We start from the raw sequence: 22,407 nt of genomic DNA, 5'->3' as shown, positions 1-22,407 counted from the left end.
AAAACGCCGTTACGTAAGACTAGTATGAGAGTTACTCTCTTCAGGTTATGGGATCCTGCCTATAGCTGTTTTGACGGAAAGAAAAGGTTTCTTATTCAATAGAAAGGCCTTCCTTATGCAGAGATAGTTGTAACTTTTAAGCGTCAGTCAGGGCGAGGGGAGAAATTTCAAGAACGCACGCGCACGCACGAGAGGAGGAGGGGAGATGAGGCCTCTTCTTCCTTTCTCGTGTTACTCGCGCGCGCACTATAAAAACTTACCAAAAAAACTACACAGCGCCTGCCACGCAGGCTAGACACGTCAAACTAATTAGTGTGCGCCAAATAGGTCAAAACTTAGCATACTGCTTCTTGGCTCTGAAGTCAAAAAGGTTGTATTCTTTCATCTACAAATTTTCGATTGTAACGCAGAATGCAATGTATGCTGTTACCGGCAAAAAAAGTGACGTTTGTCAGCGTAAGTAAGTGTAAAGTTGTTCATTAAACAAGCAAATCCCTACAAACATTTTCTCCCTCAAAGTTGTTTCCAACTTGGCGTAACACCCGGTAGACTTCCGGCCAAAAGTCGTATTATTCAGTAAACATCAAGGCCTAATAATGCAGTCTTGTAAGATGGATCTCACTTCTGAGTCTGTAAAAGAATTCCTGCAGAGGAACCCGATTCAAACTTCGGGCAATGTTCTCGCATGGTACTACACGTCGTTCTGCACGTTACAAAACCAAATTGGGATTTTTGTTTAATTTTGACTTTACCACTCGTGGGCGTGAACATGAGCAATAGAGTCGACTTCAAGCAAAGCTTGTTCCGTAACTAGCCGTAACCTGGTTTAGGTTCAGGCAGTGAGGGTTGTAACTGTGCTTAAATCAACTAATAGAGTTTTCCTAGCCGAGATTTTTCCAAGCTAGTTTCCGATCTAACTATTTGCATTTCCCATAGCCATTAATATTCGAAAAATCGAGATCCATTTTTCAATCACTAGGAACCAAAAGGCGGACTGCAACCAGTCTACAAATCATACCCCTCTTGCATCAAACATGTTTATTATGAGTCGTTATCACAGCGAAAAAGCTTTGAAAAACGACGTTAATTTCGACGACACATACCTATATAGCTTCCTAAGACATGCTGCACTGCATATCGTGGAGATATTTAATATAGAAACCGTTGAAAACAAGTTTTACTTTTTGTGTTCTTCTTTCTGTTCTGCATTGCGTGCCAGCTTTCTCTCTGTTTGTCTAGCTTTTTCATCTGTTTTTTGATATAAACTTCCAACTGGGTATCAACTGCGTGAGTTGCGTCCGTAAAACGTTATTGGGAAAGTTATAGCAACTTATAACTTGCTTAAAGGTGTTAAGTACATGTTTTTTGTAGAATAGTTTGAAATCTATTGTCTCTGTTCTGAGAATTGAGTGTGAATAATGATATGGTTATAGTTATCGAAAGCTCTTTTGAGATCTGCACGCGATCGAGAATTCCATTCTTTTGTTACGGCCAGTCCCGCACTAACTCTAGTTGAAAGTTATTTGCTTTCGCTGATACTAGCCATCCGAACGCGGCTTTTGAAGGTCTCAAGGAGACCGATGCACCTATTTCTGGCTTCTGAGTTCATAAAAACTCAGATGTTTTGCTTCACTCCGCCCTGCAGGACGCAGTGAGACCATGTAGATTACATTACGGTCCCTTGGCTACCCGGGGGGGGGGGGGGGGTACTGCCATATATGGGCCATATGGGTATGTGCCGCTGTGAAGGGTATGGTTTTCAAGCAGTTTACTCTAGGATAGGGTATATAAATCAGAGCGTTTGGGTCTAGAATAGGGTATCATTTTTCAGGAAACTGATCAGTTGGTTGAAGATTTTATCTAGACTGGGGAAACGGCTACTCTAGGATAGGGGGATTTTGGGAGTTCACTCTAGTATAGGGTAGCAAAATTCAGCTGAACTAGCTCTGGTATAGGTCCAGGGTCCCAGCGGCACATCCCCACCCAGAAATTCCTAAAGTGCCCCCCCGGGCTTGGCTACCCAGTGCGACACAACAAGGGTTTTGAAAACGATTATGTGGACTTCAAGGTGTAAATGGGGAGAAGCATGAAATTTAAACGGCAGAAAATTTTAAATGGAGAATTCTTAGTGACTAGATTGCTGCAGCTCTGTAACCAGAATGAATGAAGAGGTAACGGCAAGGATTTATACCAAAATATATAGTAGCAAAGTTAGCTCGGATTGAAGATTAATGCGGGACGGATTTCAAGTAGAGCTAGAGAACGATGCGTTTTTTATCGCGGTTACCCCTTAATACATTTATAGTCAAGCAAACTGTAGTGACAGGAACTTTCAACGTGTCCCGTTGCGTGATCATCAATTTGTATATTTTTCAACACGAGTGTTGTGATGTTAACACCCACAACATCCAAGCCCACCTGAACTGAAGCTATAGTCTTTCATGGCGTCACGTTTCATTGATTAAAATTACCATCATGAACTAAATTGGATTTTTAAATTTCTTAACTCACGACTACTTTATCAAGTTAAGTTAAGCGCGTCAGAGGTTAACGAGAGAGTGTTTTGTAGACCTGGAGTAAATAAGCTTAGTTTTTGATGATTTTTTTGCTTCGCTTTCGCACCGTTCCCGCCATTAGGGAGTTTTAGCAACGACATTTTTGGGCGACGCACGCCAACCGGAAGTGGATTTTTTGTACCCTTCGGCCGTGATTTGGAACAAATTCTTGGGCAAATCGTCTCTATAAGAGTAAAGACACTAAGCAATACAAATTTGACCAAATTTGTTAGCGTCAAGGCATAATAAAAGAGAAAAAATCTCACTTCCGGTTGACTTGCGTCGCTCAAAAACGTCGCTACGTAAGCTCCATATTGTGTCCGTGACAAAAGCCTCTGGAGACGGATCCCCGTCCGCCTCTTGAAAAAAATCGGGAGGATCTCCGGCTTATAGTGAAATCACTAAATAAAGCTCAATGTCTTTTCGACTTTCAGTTCAGACTTTAAAGGACTGTGATATAAGCAGTTCTATTTTCTCGAATTTCGTCTTCAATAAATCACGCAAAGCTGTCGTTTTTTTGCTATGCCAGCAATGTCGTAGCTTCCCATCAATTATGCTTCCTTAACTTATGGTACAAAATGTCTGAATCGCTGACATGAATATAAACCACGCAGTCTCAATACAGTACAGTCAACAAATTTGTAAGTTGGATTCATTTCAGTCGTAGTATTAGTCCTGCACAACAACAACTACACAAAAATGCCGAACCCAAGTTTTGATTTTGAAAATATCAATTGTAAAATGAACTCGACGCGTTCACAGCAAGAATTCTCGCGAACGGTAGCTTGAACAAAGGGAACAGCATGTTTTTTTTAAAGGAAGACTGGAATTTAGACCCTAGCCGCTACCATAGAAAGATTGGAGACTTTATTTAAATCTTATTGACACATATTATTGATATGTTATGTATTTAACACTCAAAGGGATATTTCATCTGAGTATACACATTTCGTATGGATATCGTATAAAACACTCGTCTTCACCCATGTGTGATGTATTCACGATAACTACGATTGTAAGTCCGTGACCTCCCCCTACGAACACCACTACTGAGCAAGCTTTACAATCGGTTCCGGCTTAGTCTCAGCTAAAATAATAAACTTTCAAAGAGGTTCTCTAGTTAAGTCTTCATCCCTACGAATAACATCAACAGGGATAACCTAATCGAAAATTCTTGACGCGATTCCAACAATCAGTGAACACCGAAGAGTACATTTTGCCGGTCAGCTACAACACTGTTGCGTAATCATTTAACCTCATCTTTTGATAGAGACTAGCAGTAAACAGTCGAAATGTTAATTCCTATGCAAACAATTTGAATCAGAGACAAAAAAATTTATTTGCAAGATGGACTATGATTCTCGGCGAGATTTATTCGAGCTTTCGCGCGCTATTTGTTAGCTGAACTCACATACGTTTGAGCACAAGGTTGCACTTAATTCTTTGAAAAATATTGACTATGATTATGTGACTGACACCGATGCAAAAACAAACAAAAAAACTTAGCAAGATATAACGCCGGCGTGTTGTGGCAGATTTGGGAGGGCAGGCTATGTTTTATCGCACTAACCTGGTCCTAGTCATAATATAAACTTTACCATTTGAGAGAAGGACTGTGGGAGGGCGGAGAATGGAAGGTTATTGTGGATTTTGTTACACGTTGAACTTTAAAATTCGCCCTCGCACGGCGCGACTGTACGACGATGACTTGAAAAATGTCAGCAATTCTTGGTCTGTGATGAAGACAGTTGCAAAGTCGCGAAACAAAAAAATTCGCAAGAGCTGTAGTTCATCTTGTTATATTCCCTTACTTTTGATGCAAGTGTTATTCAATGTTTGTATCTACTGGCTGTGTGCGTACTTTGCTTTAATGAAGAACATGTGGTAAAAAAAGACTTAAGAAGTAGTTTCTTCTTGAAATGAAAGTGGAAAAACAGTTATTTGCTCGTCTTAACGTACTATTGCCCTTAAACAATTATGAGCTAGAAATGAGCTTCGGTGTTTTCGTCTCCCTAAACGGCAGGGAAGGTCATGGCAGCCATAATTTCACCGTAAAAGGACGCCTTTTTAACATATCCAGACAGCAATACATTCTTTGCACTTACAGTGCAGACAGTACGATTTCTCCTTTTTTGAGAAAAGGAGCACAGAAAACCCCGAATATATCTGATTTGCCGTTTGTCGCAATCAAACTTTCCATTTTTGTCTCCATAATGCCAGGGTCGTGTACACCTTGGGCTTGTAAGACTCGCAAATGAACCCCAATGACCATTTCAAAGTAACCTTTTGGAATTCTTTTACTTCTCCTGGTGAAAGTGACCCAAATTACACTGAATTTAAATTTCGTTACTTACGTAGATGGCGATGTGGTTGCTTCCTCCTCGCTGCTGCTGCTGACTTCTGCCAGTGGGTTCCGTGAATCGTCCTCAGACATCATACCTGTATCCAGGGTAAGACAATCCAAGAGATTAACCATAACGTCATTACCAATAATCCAGTTGAAGCTTTTAGAACACGGGGTGTTTAAATTAGGAATATGTAGACGAAACATTAGACTTTGCGTAAAATGAGTGATGACTCGAAAGTATGCGAAATCTTAGATACACTGTTAAGAGAGTGACAATTGGAAAGTCTAGGTATGAACAAGGTTTATAACGCTGCGTCTCTCACCCTCATAACTACTCAAAAAATCCTTGATGGCATTGTTTCGTGATTTGGTGCGAGACCAACGAACAGGCCCCCGGGGAAAAGACGTAAAGTGGGTTATCTTCACAATATATTCTTAGTCCTTTCCACTACTGAATAAATCTGAGTAAACTGAATAAATCCCCCTCTAGTCCCGTTAAATCCCCTATTATTTAGGACAGTAAAGAGATCTTAGGTTATAAGCGCGTTCAGTTGAGCAAAACTATTTGTCTAGAATCCTTAAGTGAACGAAACAAGTCCTTGTTAGTTAAAGTAATAAACAAACATACGGGAGGAAGAAGTTAGGGGGATATTGTCTGAGACGCTTAAATACATCTTTAGTTCGTAGTTTAAATGCGTGGTTTCCGGTCGTTTTGGCTTTGAGGAAGAAAATAGCTTATGTACTTGGTACACGTATGATCAAGTGACGACGGTGCCGGCCAAATGCCAATAGACACGTGAATGAGCTTTGCGTCTTTTTTGCTGTTAGCGTGCGGTTTTTAGGTTAACGTGCACAAAAGCACTGGATCCTCTCCTGAGATTGTTTCGCCAAAGTGACCCAACCGGCAAGTTGACATGTTTCAACTGAAAGTTGCCATTTTAAGAGTGGAATTTTCTTTCGTTTCCGTTTGGCGAGAGATTTAAGGAGGAAATTCTGCAAAAAACTGTGTTTAGAAACCCCAGCTGAGCAAAGCACACTCATGATGAAGCAGCACGGAAAAGACGAAAATCGCACGCAACGAAAAGCACAGTTTTTGCGGTGTCATGCCATACAAACTTTCAGTTTGGACGCGCGCCAAAATTGATGTTACCCTCCTTTCAATCTGAAAAAAAAAAAACTTTGTACACCTACAATACCAACCTACAATCTTGGACGGACTAAAATGGAAAAGCAACCTCGACATCTCCCAAAATCAAGAATGAAACTGTAGGCCGACACGTGCCTTTCCCCTCCTTGATTTATGTGGGGGTTAGCCTCACTAGAGCAGTCGTCACGAAATACTCTGAACGTCAACAAACAATTTCTTAGCTTGTGGATAAGAGTTTTGATATAAAGGTTATCACAACAGACTGCCGTACATGTATAATACATTCTTGACCAAGCTTAGAGCAAATATGATCCCCTCTTAACAACGCAGCAAAAGACAGTGTGGTTGGTTACTGCACGCTGCAATCAATCAAACTACGGTATTTTTCATCTCGTTAAGACAAAATGTGGCTAAAGGAAACTTGATTCACACAAACCTCTTCACAATTGGGAAAGTATTTAGTTACTAGATAAAGACATCTATAATATATTAAACAGGAACAACGTTCCTTTCTTAAGTGGTAATACATTTTCCAAATCTTCAAGGCAAAAACTCAGAGACGGCAGTACCCGAGAAGGTCTTCCCCATCTCGGACTGAAAGAGCAGTAGACACAAATCCAGTGTTTCTTTTCAGAGTTTCAGGAAAATATTTCAAAGAACGTTTAGGAAAACCTCAGAAAGAGTTCAAGGGTTCCAAACATTAAGATTAATTTTTTTGGGAGACTAGCAAAGTTCAAGAGGCGCCACTCAAAAATACTGCCAAAGAGGTATCATTTAAGTGGTCATGAGTTACGATTTTATTTTCAGACTGGCTAAGAAGTAAGAAAAACTGTGCAACTCTCCAGAGTTGGCCGGGAGAAAAGAGTGGTTTGAGGTAAACTCTACCGGGCCATAATTAAAAACTTTGATTTTAAAACTTTGATTCAACCCTTTTTACTTCTAATCCGAAACTGTTAGCTACCCCGATGGGTCCGGTTTAAATTTAGAGGGCGAGATGAAGTTGCCTTTTTTTCATTAGAAAATTCTAGAGGACGTTTTGTCTTTAAGCCGAAATTTTCAGGAGACCTTTTTTAAAAAGAATCGAAATATATTGGAAATAAAATGTGAAAAAGACAACCTCCGAAAATCGTTGGAAAGTTAGTTACTGATACCCTCATCCTAACGAAGGCAAAAACGCGCCATTTTCCCATTCTTGTTTCCTCTCTTTCTTTTCTTCCTCGGGGGGAGGGGGAGGGGGAGGGGGGGTTAAATTTTCCGTTGATTTTGTCCAAGATAAAAACTTGATCTGGACATATGATACTCCTAGACAAAATTTTCACTGCTGTAAACTATTGTGACTTGGTTTCGTGAAAAGTTCCATTTCTGCCGGATTACTGCGCCCGCCTCCCGCACAGAACTTAACAATGGCGAGCGATAGAATTGAGTCAAGACTCGCCGGAAGTCTGTCGGGGGTAAACCTGAAGACAGACGTACTAAGTTGCTATCCTATTTAATCCTTCCTAATGATAACTGCAGTTTTCAACAAATTATTTTAGCAGTGAGAGGAAAGCTCATACCAAACAGTTGTACCTTCTCTTAAAATTTCGCAATGCTTTTGCTTTTTGGTGCGTTGAATCCATCAAGGTCCATCAACTTGAAGAAAGGAATCCCCATCTAAAATTTCTGAAGAAACGCTTAAGGGTCGAGCAGTTAAAACTGTCAGAGTGTGACACAGTGTTTTCTTTACGGGAGACACAAGGATAATTTAATCATACCTTCAAAAAATTGGTGTGCACATGTTGGTAATCATTTGAAGAATGGGTCTTCAAATTATACAAAGCTGTATTTATAGATTCACTTTACTAAATTTGGCGTTTCCGTGCCTAGACCCTCTATTTTTTTCTCTTTATTTGTGGCTTTAGGGGAACAAAGTTGCCGACCTTTTAGCACCTGTTTAAAAATCTGCTCCTACCTCTCCATGCTACATTACAGAGTTGCCGTAGTCTCTACACAGTCTTTCTTTGTCTCCTCACGGAACACTGCGTGACGAGACAAAAAACAGCTGCACAGAAGACTATACCACAGTAAAAGAAGCGGATTTTACAAAGTCAGGGAAAACCCAGGAAGAATCTAGCGGCTGTTCCAGGTGTTCAAATAGTAGAGCGCGGGCGAAAAATTGACGAGGAAAAAAAAAAACAGAAAACGACTGGAACAGGCTAGGAAGAATCATCTTCTTTGGTAAAATTATTTTGTGAGGAAATGTTATTTTTGATGTAGTCGAAGCTTGTTATATTATATCTTGAAAAATTGCTCTGAAATTAATCGATTCGAGTAGTGTAAGAAGTCAGGAGAAGTCAGAAGGCGGCTTGAATATGAAAAAGTAATTTGTGGCCCGGCCTTCAGATGGCCTGCAAAAGAAGCCCAAAAAATGAGTGCAAGGTCAGTGAAAATCAGTTGGAGGGCTGTGAAAACCTCACATCAATAGAATCAACTATTCTTAAAAAAAATTCTGAACTCTGCAAACGTAATCTTTGCGTCGGCTAGCCTCAGTTCTAGGCGTTCAGATTGTGGGGACAGCGCAAAGGACAGGAAAAACAGCGAGAGGGTGTGAGGGGGGGGGGTGGATAACAGGGTCTGGAAGGATATTCCTTGATCCGGGAGTTGACCAAATCACAGTGCGACATTCGGGAAATGTTGAGGGGAAACGGGATTTGACTGCCTCTGAGGAAGCGGGATCGGATGCGGGATTGGGAAAGAAAACGATGTTCGGAATATCGTTTACAGAGGTACGGGACGCGGAATTCTCGTGAAAAAGTAGCAGGAATGCGCGATTAGGATCCCCCCCCCCCCCCCCCCGTCCCCTTTTTCAGACCTTAGCGTAGAGGGTAGCTCCACCGTCAGAACGCATGGAACAGTTCAAGCTATGCATCGGCTCAGGTTAAATGTTTACATTTTTTAGGTGGTATGCATTTTTCTGGTTGTATTTCAGATTTGTGAAGCATGTATATTCGTCTTCGCCCGAGGCATTAGTAGTGTGTGTTTTCTCTAAAAGACCCTGACCTTTCAAAGTAGTCCGAAGTCCGTTTCAGAATACTACGCTTTTTAGTTTGTCGTTGTTGTTTGGCCTGCGGGGGAGGGGAAGGGGGAGGAGGAAATACGGCTGTCGTACAAGTCTAAGAAGGAAACGGGTGTTGAACGAACTACTCCGGCTAATTTTAATTAGCCGGAGTAGAATAGAAAGAGAATACAAAGAGAATACATGAGAGAATACATGAGTACAGTAATGAGTACAGCTCAAAGAGAATAGGATTTCTTTGAGCTGTACTTGATTTGTTTCAGAGCACTATAGCACTTGCAAAGTAACTGATGTGATTCTTTCCTTTTTTTGAAATTCAAAATTACGATTTGATTTTGACTGATCACGATCTATCAAGTGCCATCAAAAAGACCAAACCTTGAGTAAGAATTCTCGTACAAGGACGTTTGAAAAAAGGGAGTTGACCAACGTCGTCTTCGTTAATGTGGAGCGACGGGGTTACAAGTGTAGCATGAAACATATGCCGTGATTTGAAAAGAAATCAAAACAAATGATGACGTGATAAAATATACGAATTCTTCTTTTATCGATTTGACAAGAATAACTTACGTGATTACAATATTTTCACTTTGCTATAATCGATTTATCACGTGGAGATCGACTAAGGGCTACAAAAAATCACAGTTGGATTCTATTATGAACGACCTCACTGGATCTATGACCCACTTTCACTAAGGACTGGCCTTTTAGAACCTTTGAAATATCATAGTAAGAAAAAAGATGGAATGATTTTTCACGCTGGAATACTTGTAAAATCATGCTTGGAATTTACCGGTTGTTTATACTTCTAATCTCCGTCATGCAACAAATTAAGTCGATTAAATAAAAAGTAGTTTAAAACCATAAGTAGAAGTAAATACATGCAAATGTAGGATAAACTTAACAAGAAATTTTGAAGTGAACTATTAAAATTTAACCCTTCATGATCTCGGTTTTCTCGAGTGTATGATTTCTGACTTAATAAAATGTCGTGCTATTTAAAGTATGACCTTTGAAGTGAAAGCTCTCGAACATAGCTTTTTGATGCAAGTATTTCAGAAAAAAGAAAGACTGGATTACCCCTGAATCCTTGTCTTTTGAGGTAATTGGCTACTTATCTTTCCTTACTCCGGACACGTTGTTCAATGACTTCAGTAGGTCACTCCCTAAGGCAAGTTCAAGGTACACTCACGACCACGTAGAAGTTGGGCCTCCATGCTGTGATTGATAATAATGCGGTAACTAAATCGTATCAACAAAGGGTGTGTGTTTGCCAGGTCTGAGAGTCAAAACCTGATTGTTTATAAAAAACACAAAAAAGAACACGGTGGGCTCTGTTGCATTGGCCAGTATTGCACCTAATTAAAACCCATTTTCCGGTTCGAAGCTCAAACTTAGCCACTACAAAATATAACAACATATTGCTGACATCGTCTCGAGCTTCTACAATTGTCATTTTGTTTCGTCCACGGTGGAATAATCTCGTGATTTTCCAACAGAGTTACGAAACGAGGTATCATGCACAATTGACAAAACAGAAACTCGATATGAGAGGATGAATTTTAAAAGTTTCCGTGAGGAAAAATGGCGCTTTACCTGGTAGAAGCGAAGACAATCGACTCACCGCGACAGTAGACAAGAACATACGAAGCTTGAGTGCATGAATTTAGGGCCGAAGGCTGCTCAAACACACGTGCTTTGCATCATCCCATCTTAAGCCAGTCCAGCAGTGCAGGCTTTCTCAGTTATTACAGGAATCGGTGTATTTCCAGCTGCAAGCACGGTTCAGTTGCTCTGAGGTTTGACTGGGGGTGAACGATTTGCTTCAACACGCGTTCAAATTACAAATTTGTGACACGAAGCAGCGTGAAGTAATTGAAGACGACACAAGTCTTGAGTGCTGATAACTCTTTGGATTTTTGATCGGTGATATGCTGGCGGAAGGCACGCGAAACATTCAACATACGTAAAATCGAGACATCGTGGATGCCGAACTAAACAAGGTGAAAATACAATGCATGCTATTGAAGGCGTCCAACTTCAGGAGTATGCTTCCGATCAGGGTGTCAAATGTCGTAAAAGTGTGCCTTTTGTCAGTAGCAAGTCGTCCTGGGCATGATACCCAAGAACACTTTTGTTGAAGATCTTTATTTAGAGTTTGATCAGGATCCTCAACAATCTGAGCAATGTGAAACGACATGGCGAAACTTTGCGGAAAATGTCTGTTTTGAGACAGACATTCTCTTTTAAGACATACCCTTCCGGCAGGGATAATAGCCCGACGGTCGAACATAGGAGTGAGTGAAAAGTAAATAAATAAATAAACAAGTAAATAAATAAATATGGAATGAATGAATGAATGAATGAATGAATGAATAAGACTAAAAGCCGAAATATTTACAAGAAGAAAACGGTCAATTCTTTTTAAGACTGACACGCCTGAACAAGTTGAAGCTTAAGTTTAGAGAATCTGATAAAAGATAAAAGCACTCTCCCTTTGGTGATCATTTTTAAAATTCTCATAACCTTTTCTCTTGACGTTGGGAGGAGAAAATTAATAATGTTGCTCATTCTTGGGAAATAAAAGGGCTGGGGGGGTGTCCGTCTTATAACTGAAGAACGGAAGAGACCAACTCTGTCCGTTAGAGAGTCACAAAAAAATGACTGATGGATCGGGACGGAGAGTAACTCTTAATATTCGTTTTAGGGGTCCGCAAGAGCCATAATGGGTCTCGGTGTCCGCCTTATAGAGTGTCAGGGAAAATACCTGAAGAACGGCAGACTTCAACTCAAGGTATCCATTAACCAGGGAAGGTGGAACCGGGGAGGGTTTTAACGTAACTGTTTAGACCCTAAGATCAAAATTTGAATTCTCGTTTGTTGCCCCTATTCATTTCCTGCAGAAGTAATGGGGAAAAGTTGATAAAATGTCAAGCAAATTCATCTTGTGTGATCATGCCCGTAATTCTCATGACCACTCTGTGTCACAAAGCATTGATATTAAAAGGAGAAATTTGATGCTGATCACTCTTAGGGCTTAAAGGGTTAATATGAATGAGACAGGAGTCTCTTCAGCCTCGCCTCCCTCTTCAAGTCAGTAGACAGCCCCCCCTACCCCCCACAAAGAAAAAAAGAATCCGCCGCCCTTGTTAACAGAGAGTTGACATTATAAGAAAAGCAATGAATAAGACGTTAAACCAATATTCAAGAGTTTTTTTGGATTTGGTCGTCCACACTCTCTACTAAGACAGTTGAAGTTTATCTGATGTGAGTGGGACGATACTGTAGGTCCGCAGTGCGTATTTCATAGAAGTCACTATATCGTCACTGTAAGCACATTACTCGCATGCCCTGGGTGTGAATTCAACCGATGCATAACCATTTTTTATAATTTCTTCTGGATATAACGGTCGCTCCAAGAAGAAACTGAAGCCATTATTTTTTTTGCGTGGGGGGGGGGGGGGGGGAGGGGGGGGCGGGGGCAAGGTGTATTGCAGCGAAATGCGCAAAATGACGAATGGAGGAGGAATAAACCGCTTTTTTTAAAGAACTGTGCATCAGTCGGGAGCACGTCCTTCCAATCGGCCGAGTTAAGATGCAATCTACCTTTGGAAACTTCATGTATCCCAAGGGTAGCATACAAACGTTTTAAAGCGCAGAAAAATAATGGCCGATGTAGTGGACAACCATACATATCCGTTTCTTTTTTTTGGTTTGTTTTCCCTTTATTCACCAGACAGTAAAATCTAAGAAGGCCTCACGCTTTTTCCGTATATCACATATATAAAAATATCAGAAATGGACTCTGCACTCATTTATCAAACCACTTCTTTATTCCAACTACTTATAATTGCACCAAGGCCGGCTGGTTTGCCCAAGCATTGCTATTTGCAACACTATGAGTAATATTTACAAAGTCGAAATACTCACAATACTTTCTCATCGAAAATGTAGAAATTATCTTTATCTTAGTAACATGAAAATATAGAAGTCAAGAAACACCAATCACATCATATAAAACTAAATCATTTTTTTTCAAAAATACAAAAATTTTATTTTTTCAAAATTCTAGATTTTTGTCATCAAAGATGATTGATTGCTTTTTATTAATTACCATATCCAGATCACTGACAATTGATCGATTTTTATTGATTGAATATAAGATTGTGGTCATTTTCCTTCTGACCCTCACTCAACACCAGTCTTTTTCGATTGGGGATTTTAAAGGGGAGGCATGAAGTCGTGGGGGACCAGCACGGTAACGCAATGCAGGCGATTTCCCTCGTGAATATGTTCATATTAAACACAAGAAAGAGAGGCCTGAGGGATTGAAAGATGGTTAACCCAGGGTTAAGGGAAGTTTTAAACAAAGTTTCTGGTCAAGGGGCAAGCTTAAATAACCTAATAAGTCTGACAGTCGAAAACTGTCTAAGATAGTAAATCCAACAGAAGGTTAAAAGATTAACCTTGCGTTAGCTCTTATCAACCTTCAAGTCCACCTAATCAATGGCCTCATGTGGGGAAATCCAAGACAGTCTTGGATTCTGGATTCCATGCTATGGATTCCGAATTCCAGGTATTGGATTCCGGATTCTTTTTCATGAGTGAAACTTGAATTCTGGATTTCAATCGTTAGTGGGATTCCGGATTCCTTAAGCTGTAATTCCAGAGCCCAGGATTCCAGATTCCACAAGCAAAACTAACTTCCCGGATTGCGGAATCTGGATTCTCTTACATGTGGCGAAATCAAGCTTCCAACTGTAAGGCTCGTAATAATTTGTCATGCTTAAGATCGCTACTACTTAAAGTGATTTTAGTTCTAATTAAAATGGAGACTACTGTAACCAAATAATTTCAAAGACATAGCCTTGCTGTTGAAGAATTGTGTTCATACTCTGCTAACTCCGTAATTGGTAAAGGAGTTTCTTAACTCTTCAAGCATTTTCACCAAGTTCCCTTTATTCTTTTTTTTACTCTGTCCATAGCTGTTTTGTCCGTAACTGGTCGTACTATCTTCTCTTTAATCTGCAAACCAATACATAAGTGAATTCCACACCTTTTTCTAGGACTGTCTTCAGATTCAGCTGCCGGAATTACAGTATTCGAGGCCTTTAAAGTTCCGTCAATTTCGATGATGAGAGAATATACTGAAGCTGAAACAGAGAGAGCAATTAAAGTAAGCACAGTGTACGGGTAGAAGACGCAATGGAAACAATTTATGGTAAGTACAATAAAACCAGCATGTAACACTATAATTGTCAAGGGACAGGAAAAATCATTCATTATGACGGGGGTAAGTTATCAGGCTCCCATACAATTTACTATGATGTATCTTGAAATTGAAGAACCGGGCTTCTCATCCCCGGGAAATAGCGAAGAATTTAACATTGACACGGTATTAAAATACCGCTAATTTCCCAGCCCCTAGGGAAAGCTAGTGTGTTAAAAGCCCCATATGCGCAGCGTCAGAAATTTAGAGCCAAATAGAATGCAACTCAATGTGCGTTTTTGTCTTGGAATTGACTGTCCTAATTGTGTTTCCTAATCCCTGAGTTCTTGGCTTTAGTCCTTTCCCACTTCCGGTGACAAACGTGCATGTGTGCTGTTAAAATAAAATCACCACTCAAGGCCAGAGTGTTATTTTTTACAACGCCTTCGATCCAGGCTTTGACCGCGTTTAATCTCCCCGATGTCCCATGGGTCAGGGGGCCGGCACTTCCACTGACGCATCATAAATAAATAGGCCGAGGTAAGAATGTCGTGCGTTATATACCGAGGGTTTCGTTACATGAGGGTTCCCTAAATCGAGGTTTCACTCTACAGCTATTTTTTTTTCTGTGAAACACGCCACCGTTAGCGCATGGAGGTGGGGGTGGGTAAAAGAGAAAATAGACGCTCGCACCCCCCATTCGTTCTTGCGCGCTTGTCAAATGCCCCCCAAAAAGAACAGAAAGAATGAAAAAACGTCTGGCGCCGGTTGTCCTAACGTTGGACGGAGCTATCCACCGGATAAATCACTATCCACTGGGTAAGTATTATGGAAACCAATTGCGTTGTTTAAAGGACAGAGATTTATCTAGTGGATAGCGTTATTCACCTTTAGAACAACTTGGGCCTGGAGGATAGATAAAATGGACACATACATGGCTAAATATAATAACTCACATTCGTGATATCCCGGATTCATGTCTAGATGGTCTTCTTGGTGAGGTTTGTTGGAGATGGTCATGATCTTCTTGTTCGGCGAAATAACTAGAGGAAAGGTATCAACAGTATTTAACTAACAAAACCCCGACCGTAAATAAGCGCCCATCCAATTAGAATAATTTTTTTTTTTCGGGGTCCAAAGGAATGGAATGGCCTACCTGACAATATTAGAAACACTAAAGATATTGATAGTTTTAGCGGAGACTTTTTAAAAGGATATTTCATACGAAATAATTTTGAATATATTTTGAATAATTTTGAATGTATTTTGAATTTAATTGAACTACTGTAAATAAGTTTTCTTTTCTTTTCTTAATTACCAGTATTATGTAATAATTAACATTGTGACTGAAAAGCCCTGTTGAAGGGAGTCTCAATAAAGTATGTATGTATGTATGTAATAATCTTGAATAGATTTTTTGGGGGTATTTGGGCATTCTTGGAGGCAAAAACCGAGGAAGGCATGTGGTTATCCAATTTTTTATCCGCCCAACATTTTGGAGACCAACAAATTGACATCTTTTATGTGGCTAAATGGAATTTAGGCTAAGTTAAACACGAAACAATGGTGGTGTGCGCTGGGAGGGGGTTGCCTGCAGGGGCTTCACATGTTTTACTGCTTGGCTTCAGATGTCAAGTCATTTTGCATTCGTGTCTGGCTATTGGGCAGTTTTTCGCTAGTTTTTTAACCCCCAGCCCTCCCATCTTAGTAAGTATGTGGTAAGTATCTTGGTTTCCACTGTTTTTTCAGTGTGACGGTGCCTGGTGCTTGCCGCTCACAGGGTTGTCATGGATACCCAACGCGTTCGGCTCGGTGTGATTTGTGTCTCCACCTTTCGTTCAGGCACCATTCCCCAAGCTCATCTATTGTTGATGGGTTTAACCCCAAACAAAATGTTAAGCTCCTATACAAGAAGGCTAAATATTAGTAACAAGTAAGCCATTTGTTAAATTCAGCACTTTTTTCAGTGAGAGTTCAAGTAGTTACCTGGGTTTGTAAATTTTGAGTTCGTCCTCTAAAGCAAACACTCGTTCCTTCAAGTTATTTCTTTCGATTAAAACCTCCAGCATTTCTGCTTTGGTATAACGCGGTCGATTTGGATCAAGCTTTATTTCCTTTTCTCCTCGAGTGTGATTAACAACGGCCTTTACTTTTTGCTCTTCTTCAGCCTTCTCTCTCTTAAAATCTGGTTTCTCGATCTCACCAAGAAACTCCCAATCACCATCTTCATGTTCCTCATCATTACCGTTTTTATCTGATTTGTTCTTTCTCTGTTCGTCTTTTCCCTCAATGCCATTATAATGATTTTCGTGAAACTCAACATTGTTTTCTGTTGCTTCAAGTTCGACCTTCAACCGTGGTGGTTTTGGAGGAGGATTTGCCTCGCTAAAATTTACAATAACCTCTGTCTTCTCGAAAGAATTTTGCGGCGTTTCCTCGTCTTCGACCTCTTCAGTTTCGTTAGCATTGTCCTGTTGTTCTTGTAGTTCATTGTCATCATTATAAATGACACCTTTCTCCTCAATGATTTCCTCCTCCTGACCCTCTTGCTCTTGTATCGGGGTTGCTGGACGTTTGAGCGTGCGCAGCTCTGTCTGAAGTTCCGCCTTTTCTTTTGCCAAAACGCTTATTCGTGCCTGACTGGCGCCCAGGCTTTTCCGCACGCTCTCGTTGATAGTTGTCAGACGATCAATTTGCTCTTCCATCTGAAAGAGAGGTTTTGTACAGTACATTACGATGCAACTACCATGTAACGAAATCCGATCAACGCTCAATCAGGAAAAGAGGTCGAGGAAATCAAGGACGTGATCTTACGAAAGGGTTTCACCAGGTTGGCCAATTGTTGGCGGCATCTCCAAAGAGGTAAATTAGACTGACAGTCCACTCCTCCCTGTAAAAGATAGATCACATCCTACAGGGCCTAGTCACACCTAACTCTTGTTGAATAGCAGTTAGGTGACTTCTTTTACGTCCCGTTCAAATTGATGAGCAATAGATAGAGGAGACAAGGCCAACAGCTTAACGTCACCGCCTAATGACGGGATCGCCTGAACTAAGAAAGGGGTTCAACCACATAAAGCATGATCCTTACAGATCTTTAAAAACCTGGTTTGTGGTCTGGCCTCCCGCTCTGAGCTTTTAAATGGTTTTGACGAGATTCCTCCCACTTCTTCTAAAACACACGTTTAAGATCAAGAGAGGAGAATTCGTATGTCGATATAAGGGATGACAGAGTAAAATAGTCCACCTACCGCCTCTAGGTCGTTTCTTAAACTGTCGATCTCCATGTTTTTACTCCTGATTGAGTCTCGCTGATTGTCTATCGTCTCCTTCATTTTGTTCATCAACTCCGCATCGCCAGGCGCGCTGATGTAAGCCGTTGCTTTAAAAAACATGTATTAACTATTAGAATTGTGGACAGCCTGTGAGCAAGCTCTCCATTAAAAATTTGTGGGATCCATTGCCCTTACTCACAATTTCCTAGGAGAGAGCTTGCTGACTGAAGACTTTATTGCCGGTACATACAGATATTCATGTTGCTTCTATTAAGAAGCTTAAGCAAAGGCGTTAATCAGTGGCAGATCCAGGGAAGGGTCCAGGGGCCCCCCTTAATTTTAGACCAAACTGAGGCCCGGAGGGCCGAAAATGAATTTTTTTTGAGACTGCCCCCATTAAGGTCCGGATCCTCCACTGCATTTTTAATATGCCTTGACGATACAACATATGTACAGTAGTGCTAAGTGTCCTTAATCTTATAGCTATGATTTTCCCCAGAAAGATGTGAAATTTGACTGATTACTTTGACTGGAGTTTCAACTGTAGTTTTAGGTGTCTGGGAAACTGCCCACCTACCCCTCCCCTAAGCCATCATTTTGCCCCAAGTGAGAAGTAAGTGTTACTGTTAGCTTAGGCCTTAGGGGAGGGGTAGGTGGGCAGTTTCCCAGAAACCTAAATAGTGAGGAGGACAGATGGGTATTATTAATAATGAAATTAATCAAATACCTGGTTGACTACTTGCTGTTACTTCGTATTCCAGTCTCAATTTTCTGTTTTCTTCTTGAAGTTTTGTTAACATGGATTTCAGGTGATCTGTTTCCCCTCCTGACGAGATCTGATAAAGTTCCTGAAAAGATATGATGGCGTTAAATAGGCTCTATTATTCATATATATACAGTCAAAGCTCCTGTGAATGATTTGAGCCTAAATAGCAAACCATGGTGGTCACTCAGAAGCAAAAACGCTTAGTAACTATATGTAAGAACAGAAATCCACACCATTTATTGTTGCTCCTACAGTGGATGATGAAGTCATGTAATGCAGTTTAACAAACTTGACCATGTGGACAAAATCCATTGGTATTGCCATTCAAATAAAAGGGACCACCTTACAAAACTACCAAGGCCACGCCGCAACGGCAACGTCAAAGAGCAATAGGTTTAGTTGGCGAAACAACAACTCTGCCCCTGCATCACGCCTTTTTGTACATTTCATTGCCGTCCCTGCACGACTACAACGTGAAATGACCAAATTTTAAGTTTTTTTGAGGACGGGAACGGCAAGGCGATAAATTCTAACACCTCTGTCTGAACTCGGGCGCTGCCCCCTCTCTTCAGCTCCAACATAAATTCCCCTCCCTCCCCTGGTTTGAAAGGACGCGGAGTCTCCTTTTTAGCGAAGTTTTCAAGGACCTCGCCGATGTCGGATCGCAAGGTCCCTGAAACCTCTTTGGAAGCACTTAACCCCTTTTAGCCCAAATATCCTAATAAAAATTCTTCCCACCGATCTCCACAGTGGTAGATCTTTGGCCTCTTTGTCGGTACCTGCAGACGTCGTTTCAGTCGTCGCACGTTTTTCATCAAATCGTCGGTTTTTCAACGAAATTGACTGTCGCGTGTCAAGAGTTGTTTTGCGTAGTAACGCTACTAGCGAACCTGAGCAACCACGAAAACGGAAACAAGAATACAAAAATGCAACGGGTTTAACACGCAAAACAAAAACTCTGAACGTACAGCAGACCTTTCAGCAGATTTCTTTGCCGTCATCGCACGACTAACGCTGTCAAACTTGATCGGAGTAGCGAGGGTGATGTTACACGAGACGATTCGCAACGACGATTTTTTGCGCAACACTGTGTTGCAACGTTGGAACAATGTTGCAGCTGTTCGAAACAACGTCGCAACAATGTTGTAATGCTGTGTTGCGCTAAAAATCGTCGTTGCGAATCGTTCCGTGTAACATCACCTTGAGATCGTCGTTTCATCAAAGGTGATCGTCGGTCGGTTCGATTTCTTCGGAACTACCGATAGAGAGGCTCGATCTTGGGGAGGGGCCTTTGGGCTCACGCCCCCACCTTATTTTAAGGCCAAACTGAGACCTTTAGGCCAAGAAAAATATTTTATTTTGGGCCCCCTCTTATAAGCGTGCCCCAAAATTACTTAATGACTGAATCCACCACCATGGACGGCGGAGCCGCGAGCGATAGCGTCCACACTAATTTTGCCGCCATTTCTGCTAAATTGGATGCCCCTGGATAAATATTGATTGAAAAAAAAAAGTTGCCAATGCACCTCAAAACGCTGGAAATCGCATTTCCGAGAGTCTGTTTTAAAATTTCAGGGGGGATCCCCCAATTTCTCCCGCCGCCACCGTCAGCGGTTGTTAGCTTCCTTCCAAATTTTGCTCTGCGGTCACTGACCACTGGTCCATAGATTTCATTAAGAAAGAATTGCCTTTGTCAGGAGCCTATCAAATATACATACGAGACTCACGGAAATATGACACTTTTGCGGGAAACAAGCCGTTCTATTTATAAATCTACTCGGGAAAGGGTTAACTCACGAAATTAATGGAGATGGAGGCTCCATTTGATGGGCTCCTGCCTATGTTCAATATATTAAAATTCTAATATGACTCAGAGGCTTTCTTGTCACTTTTCTATATTTGGTTTGGTTTCCTTTGTGCTCAAGTCTCTTCTGGGAATTGCAAGACAATGGAGTTGTGAAAAATTTAGAATTTTAATATATCGAAGCACTTTTTCCTTGAAAATCATTACATTAATTTGCTTGACATTTTCTCTTGATGATATCTTGATTTTTTTAGGCGAAAATTGATGTTGGACTCTGGAGACTTAAAGGGTCACCAGGGAGTTATTTGTTTTTCAGTATTTTACAAAATGAAATTTGGAATTTTTGTTGAAATAATTATTCAATAATTTATTGACTGTGGCCACTTCTGGAAGTAAAAGGGTGAAACATGGTAAATGAATCAGCTTGACTTCCTTGTTCAGTTTTGGTTATTTAAATGTTTTGGCACAGTTTATCACATAAAATAGTCATGTGTCACATATCTACAAAGAAAGCTGAACTTTCTTTGATCATGAGAGCTTTAAATGAGAGTAAATTTATGCAAACCGGGGTGTATTATAATAATGGGTTTTTGCCCTGAAATTAAGACATTTCTTAAGTTTAAAAGTGCAACGAAAGAAGATCGATCTCAGTTCTAACAATAAATTTGCTCCAGTTCAGTGAACTAAAAGTAATGTACTTATTCCTCATAACCAAAAGGTTTGCTGACAGTAAATAAAATTTTCACATTTTTGGCACAGTCAGTTTGGTCACATGGGCCATAATGAGATGATGTCATTTCCAACATTAAATAATGCCAATCTAAAAATGAAAAAAAAAAAAACTTGGTTTGCATGACGTTGTGTTCTGAATGTGCTCATTGTACTCACTAAGAAAATTTTGCGTGATACCTAATTTTGTGCAATAACAGGGATAAAAATTTTCTCCCTTTCTAACGGCAAACACCGTATATTGAAAGTTTCTTTTTAATTGATTTTGCGTATTGCTTGTTTTCTTGATGATCTTGATGGCTGTGTGTATCTGCTTCAAAGCGGAACTTTGATCCCGCCACAACTTGACATAGTGAGTCAGTTTATGAAAGAATAATACATGGTCAGATCTAACGAGCAATTTTATCGTAGTTCTTACACGAGCAGTTCAGTATGGAATTAATTGTGTAAATAGTCAGGCGGTTTTGCGGTGAAAGAATTTCCGCATAATGTAACATGAAGTAAACAACTTAACATATCGAAGCAATATCATGACTACAATGTTCCAAAACGGAAGATGTCAAATTTTGGGCAAATGATCATTGTTTCGACCAAGGAGCAATGCTTTTTTACATGGTTCAGCGCTAATGTTCAGAGAAACTCCAGTAACCACTTTAATACAACTCACTTACAATAATTACAATGAACAGTACACTGAATGACGCAACTACTTGTTGCTTTCGATCGATCCTTTGAACACTGCTGATTCGATTTTAAGTGCCCTGAGTAAGCCAACCACTAGCCTCTAATGTGATACCTAGAGGATGATAAGGCAAATTACCCATCCAAACAAGCAATGACAGCAATCCGAACCGAGAAGAAACCATCATCAGTCGATTGCTCATTTTAGTTCCCATAATTAATGCTACGCGCGTTCCGACACAGAATAATGAAATACTGATCGAAACCTGAACTTACCTCGTCTAGTCTTCTTCTTTGGCTTGCTTCCCGCTTTATCTCCGTGTAAAGTCTCTCATTTTCGAGTTTCAGCTCGGCGATTTCGAGTCTGTTTTTCTCCTTTTCAGCTACCACCAGTTCGAGCTTCTCAAGCACACTTATTATCTTCGGCATCAAATCTATGACAGCATCGTGCCCAAAACGTTCGATTACCCTCTCTATGTCTTGCCCTATAAGCGAAGCATCTTCGTAAACATCGGCAGTAGTCAGATCTGCAGCCATGATTCAATCACAAGATGGTTGAGTTCAGAATATGTCTGTGTTTATCTGTCGATGGTTCGATGGTTCCAGAGATGTTGCAAGACTCTCCGATTCACTTCACACAGTCCAGATCTTGCGGACGCACGCACATGGAAGGCTTTTTACGATCCTGGCAGTTCGCAACCCTTTAAATTTGATTATGAATGACTCTCAACGGCTTTTAGTTAAAAAACCTCATGAAAATCGATTTTGTACGTAAGTAACCTTACACGACATGCATGTTTGCATTTTTGCTCGTGTCTATTGTTCTGAGCCTTGTAACT

General features: G+C 40.6%; 2 protein-coding genes across 3 annotated transcripts in view; both read right to left on the bottom strand.

Moving 5' to 3' along the window:
• Nucleotides 1-11,128, bottom strand: part of LOC140953025 (uncharacterized) — a 45,306-nt gene extending 34,178 nt beyond the window's left edge. The window contains exons 1-2 of one of the 2 annotated variants that reach the window (XM_073402493.1): nucleotides 10,701-11,128; nucleotides 4,910-4,994 (exon numbers count right to left, since the gene is read on the bottom strand). In XM_073402493.1, coding sequence (XP_073258594.1) covers nucleotides 4,910-4,994; nucleotides 10,701-10,749 — 134 coding nt within the window. In that variant the 5' untranslated portion in view covers nucleotides 10,750-11,128. The remainder of the gene's footprint in view (nucleotides 1-4,909; nucleotides 4,995-10,700) is intronic. The other variant, XM_073402494.1, reaches the window with a different exon arrangement.
• A 1,823-nt stretch (nucleotides 11,129-12,951) lies between these two features.
• Nucleotides 12,952-22,367, bottom strand: LOC140953030 (RILP-like protein 1). The gene is made up of 6 exons (XM_073402505.1): nucleotides 21,845-22,367; nucleotides 18,316-18,436; nucleotides 17,565-17,695; nucleotides 16,300-17,018; nucleotides 15,270-15,356; nucleotides 12,952-14,257 (listed from the first exon to the last, which is right to left on the bottom strand). The coding sequence occupies exons 1-6, from the start codon at nucleotides 22,103-22,105 to the stop codon at nucleotides 14,227-14,229; spliced, it is 1,350 nt and encodes a 449-aa protein (XP_073258606.1). The 5' UTR covers nucleotides 22,106-22,367; the 3' UTR covers nucleotides 12,952-14,226.
• Nucleotides 22,368-22,407: the final 40 nt, after the last annotated feature.

This window comes from Porites lutea, chromosome 11 (assembly GCF_958299795.1).
Source record: "Porites lutea chromosome 11, jaPorLute2.1, whole genome shotgun sequence".
Taxonomy (NCBI): Eukaryota; Metazoa; Cnidaria; class Anthozoa; order Scleractinia; family Poritidae; genus Porites; species Porites lutea.
Note: the sequence above shows the minus strand (reverse complement) of the source record. Positions and strands in the feature narration are given on the sequence as shown.

Excerpts from the sequence above, each read along its gene's own strand:
- LOC140953030 (XM_073402505.1), bottom strand. The coding sequence starts at position 22,105 with ATGGCTGCAGATCTGACTACTGCCGATGTTTACGAAGATGCTTCGCTT. Across the intron at positions 18,437-21,844 it reads AAAGAAGAAGACTAGACGAG|GAACTTTATCAGATCTCGTC; the intron begins GTAAGTTCAGGT and ends ATATCTTTTCAG. Across the intron at positions 14,258-15,269 it reads GAATCCGGGATATCACGAAT|CTTCAGTATATTCTCTCATC; the intron begins GTGAGTTATTAT and ends TCTCTGTTTCAG.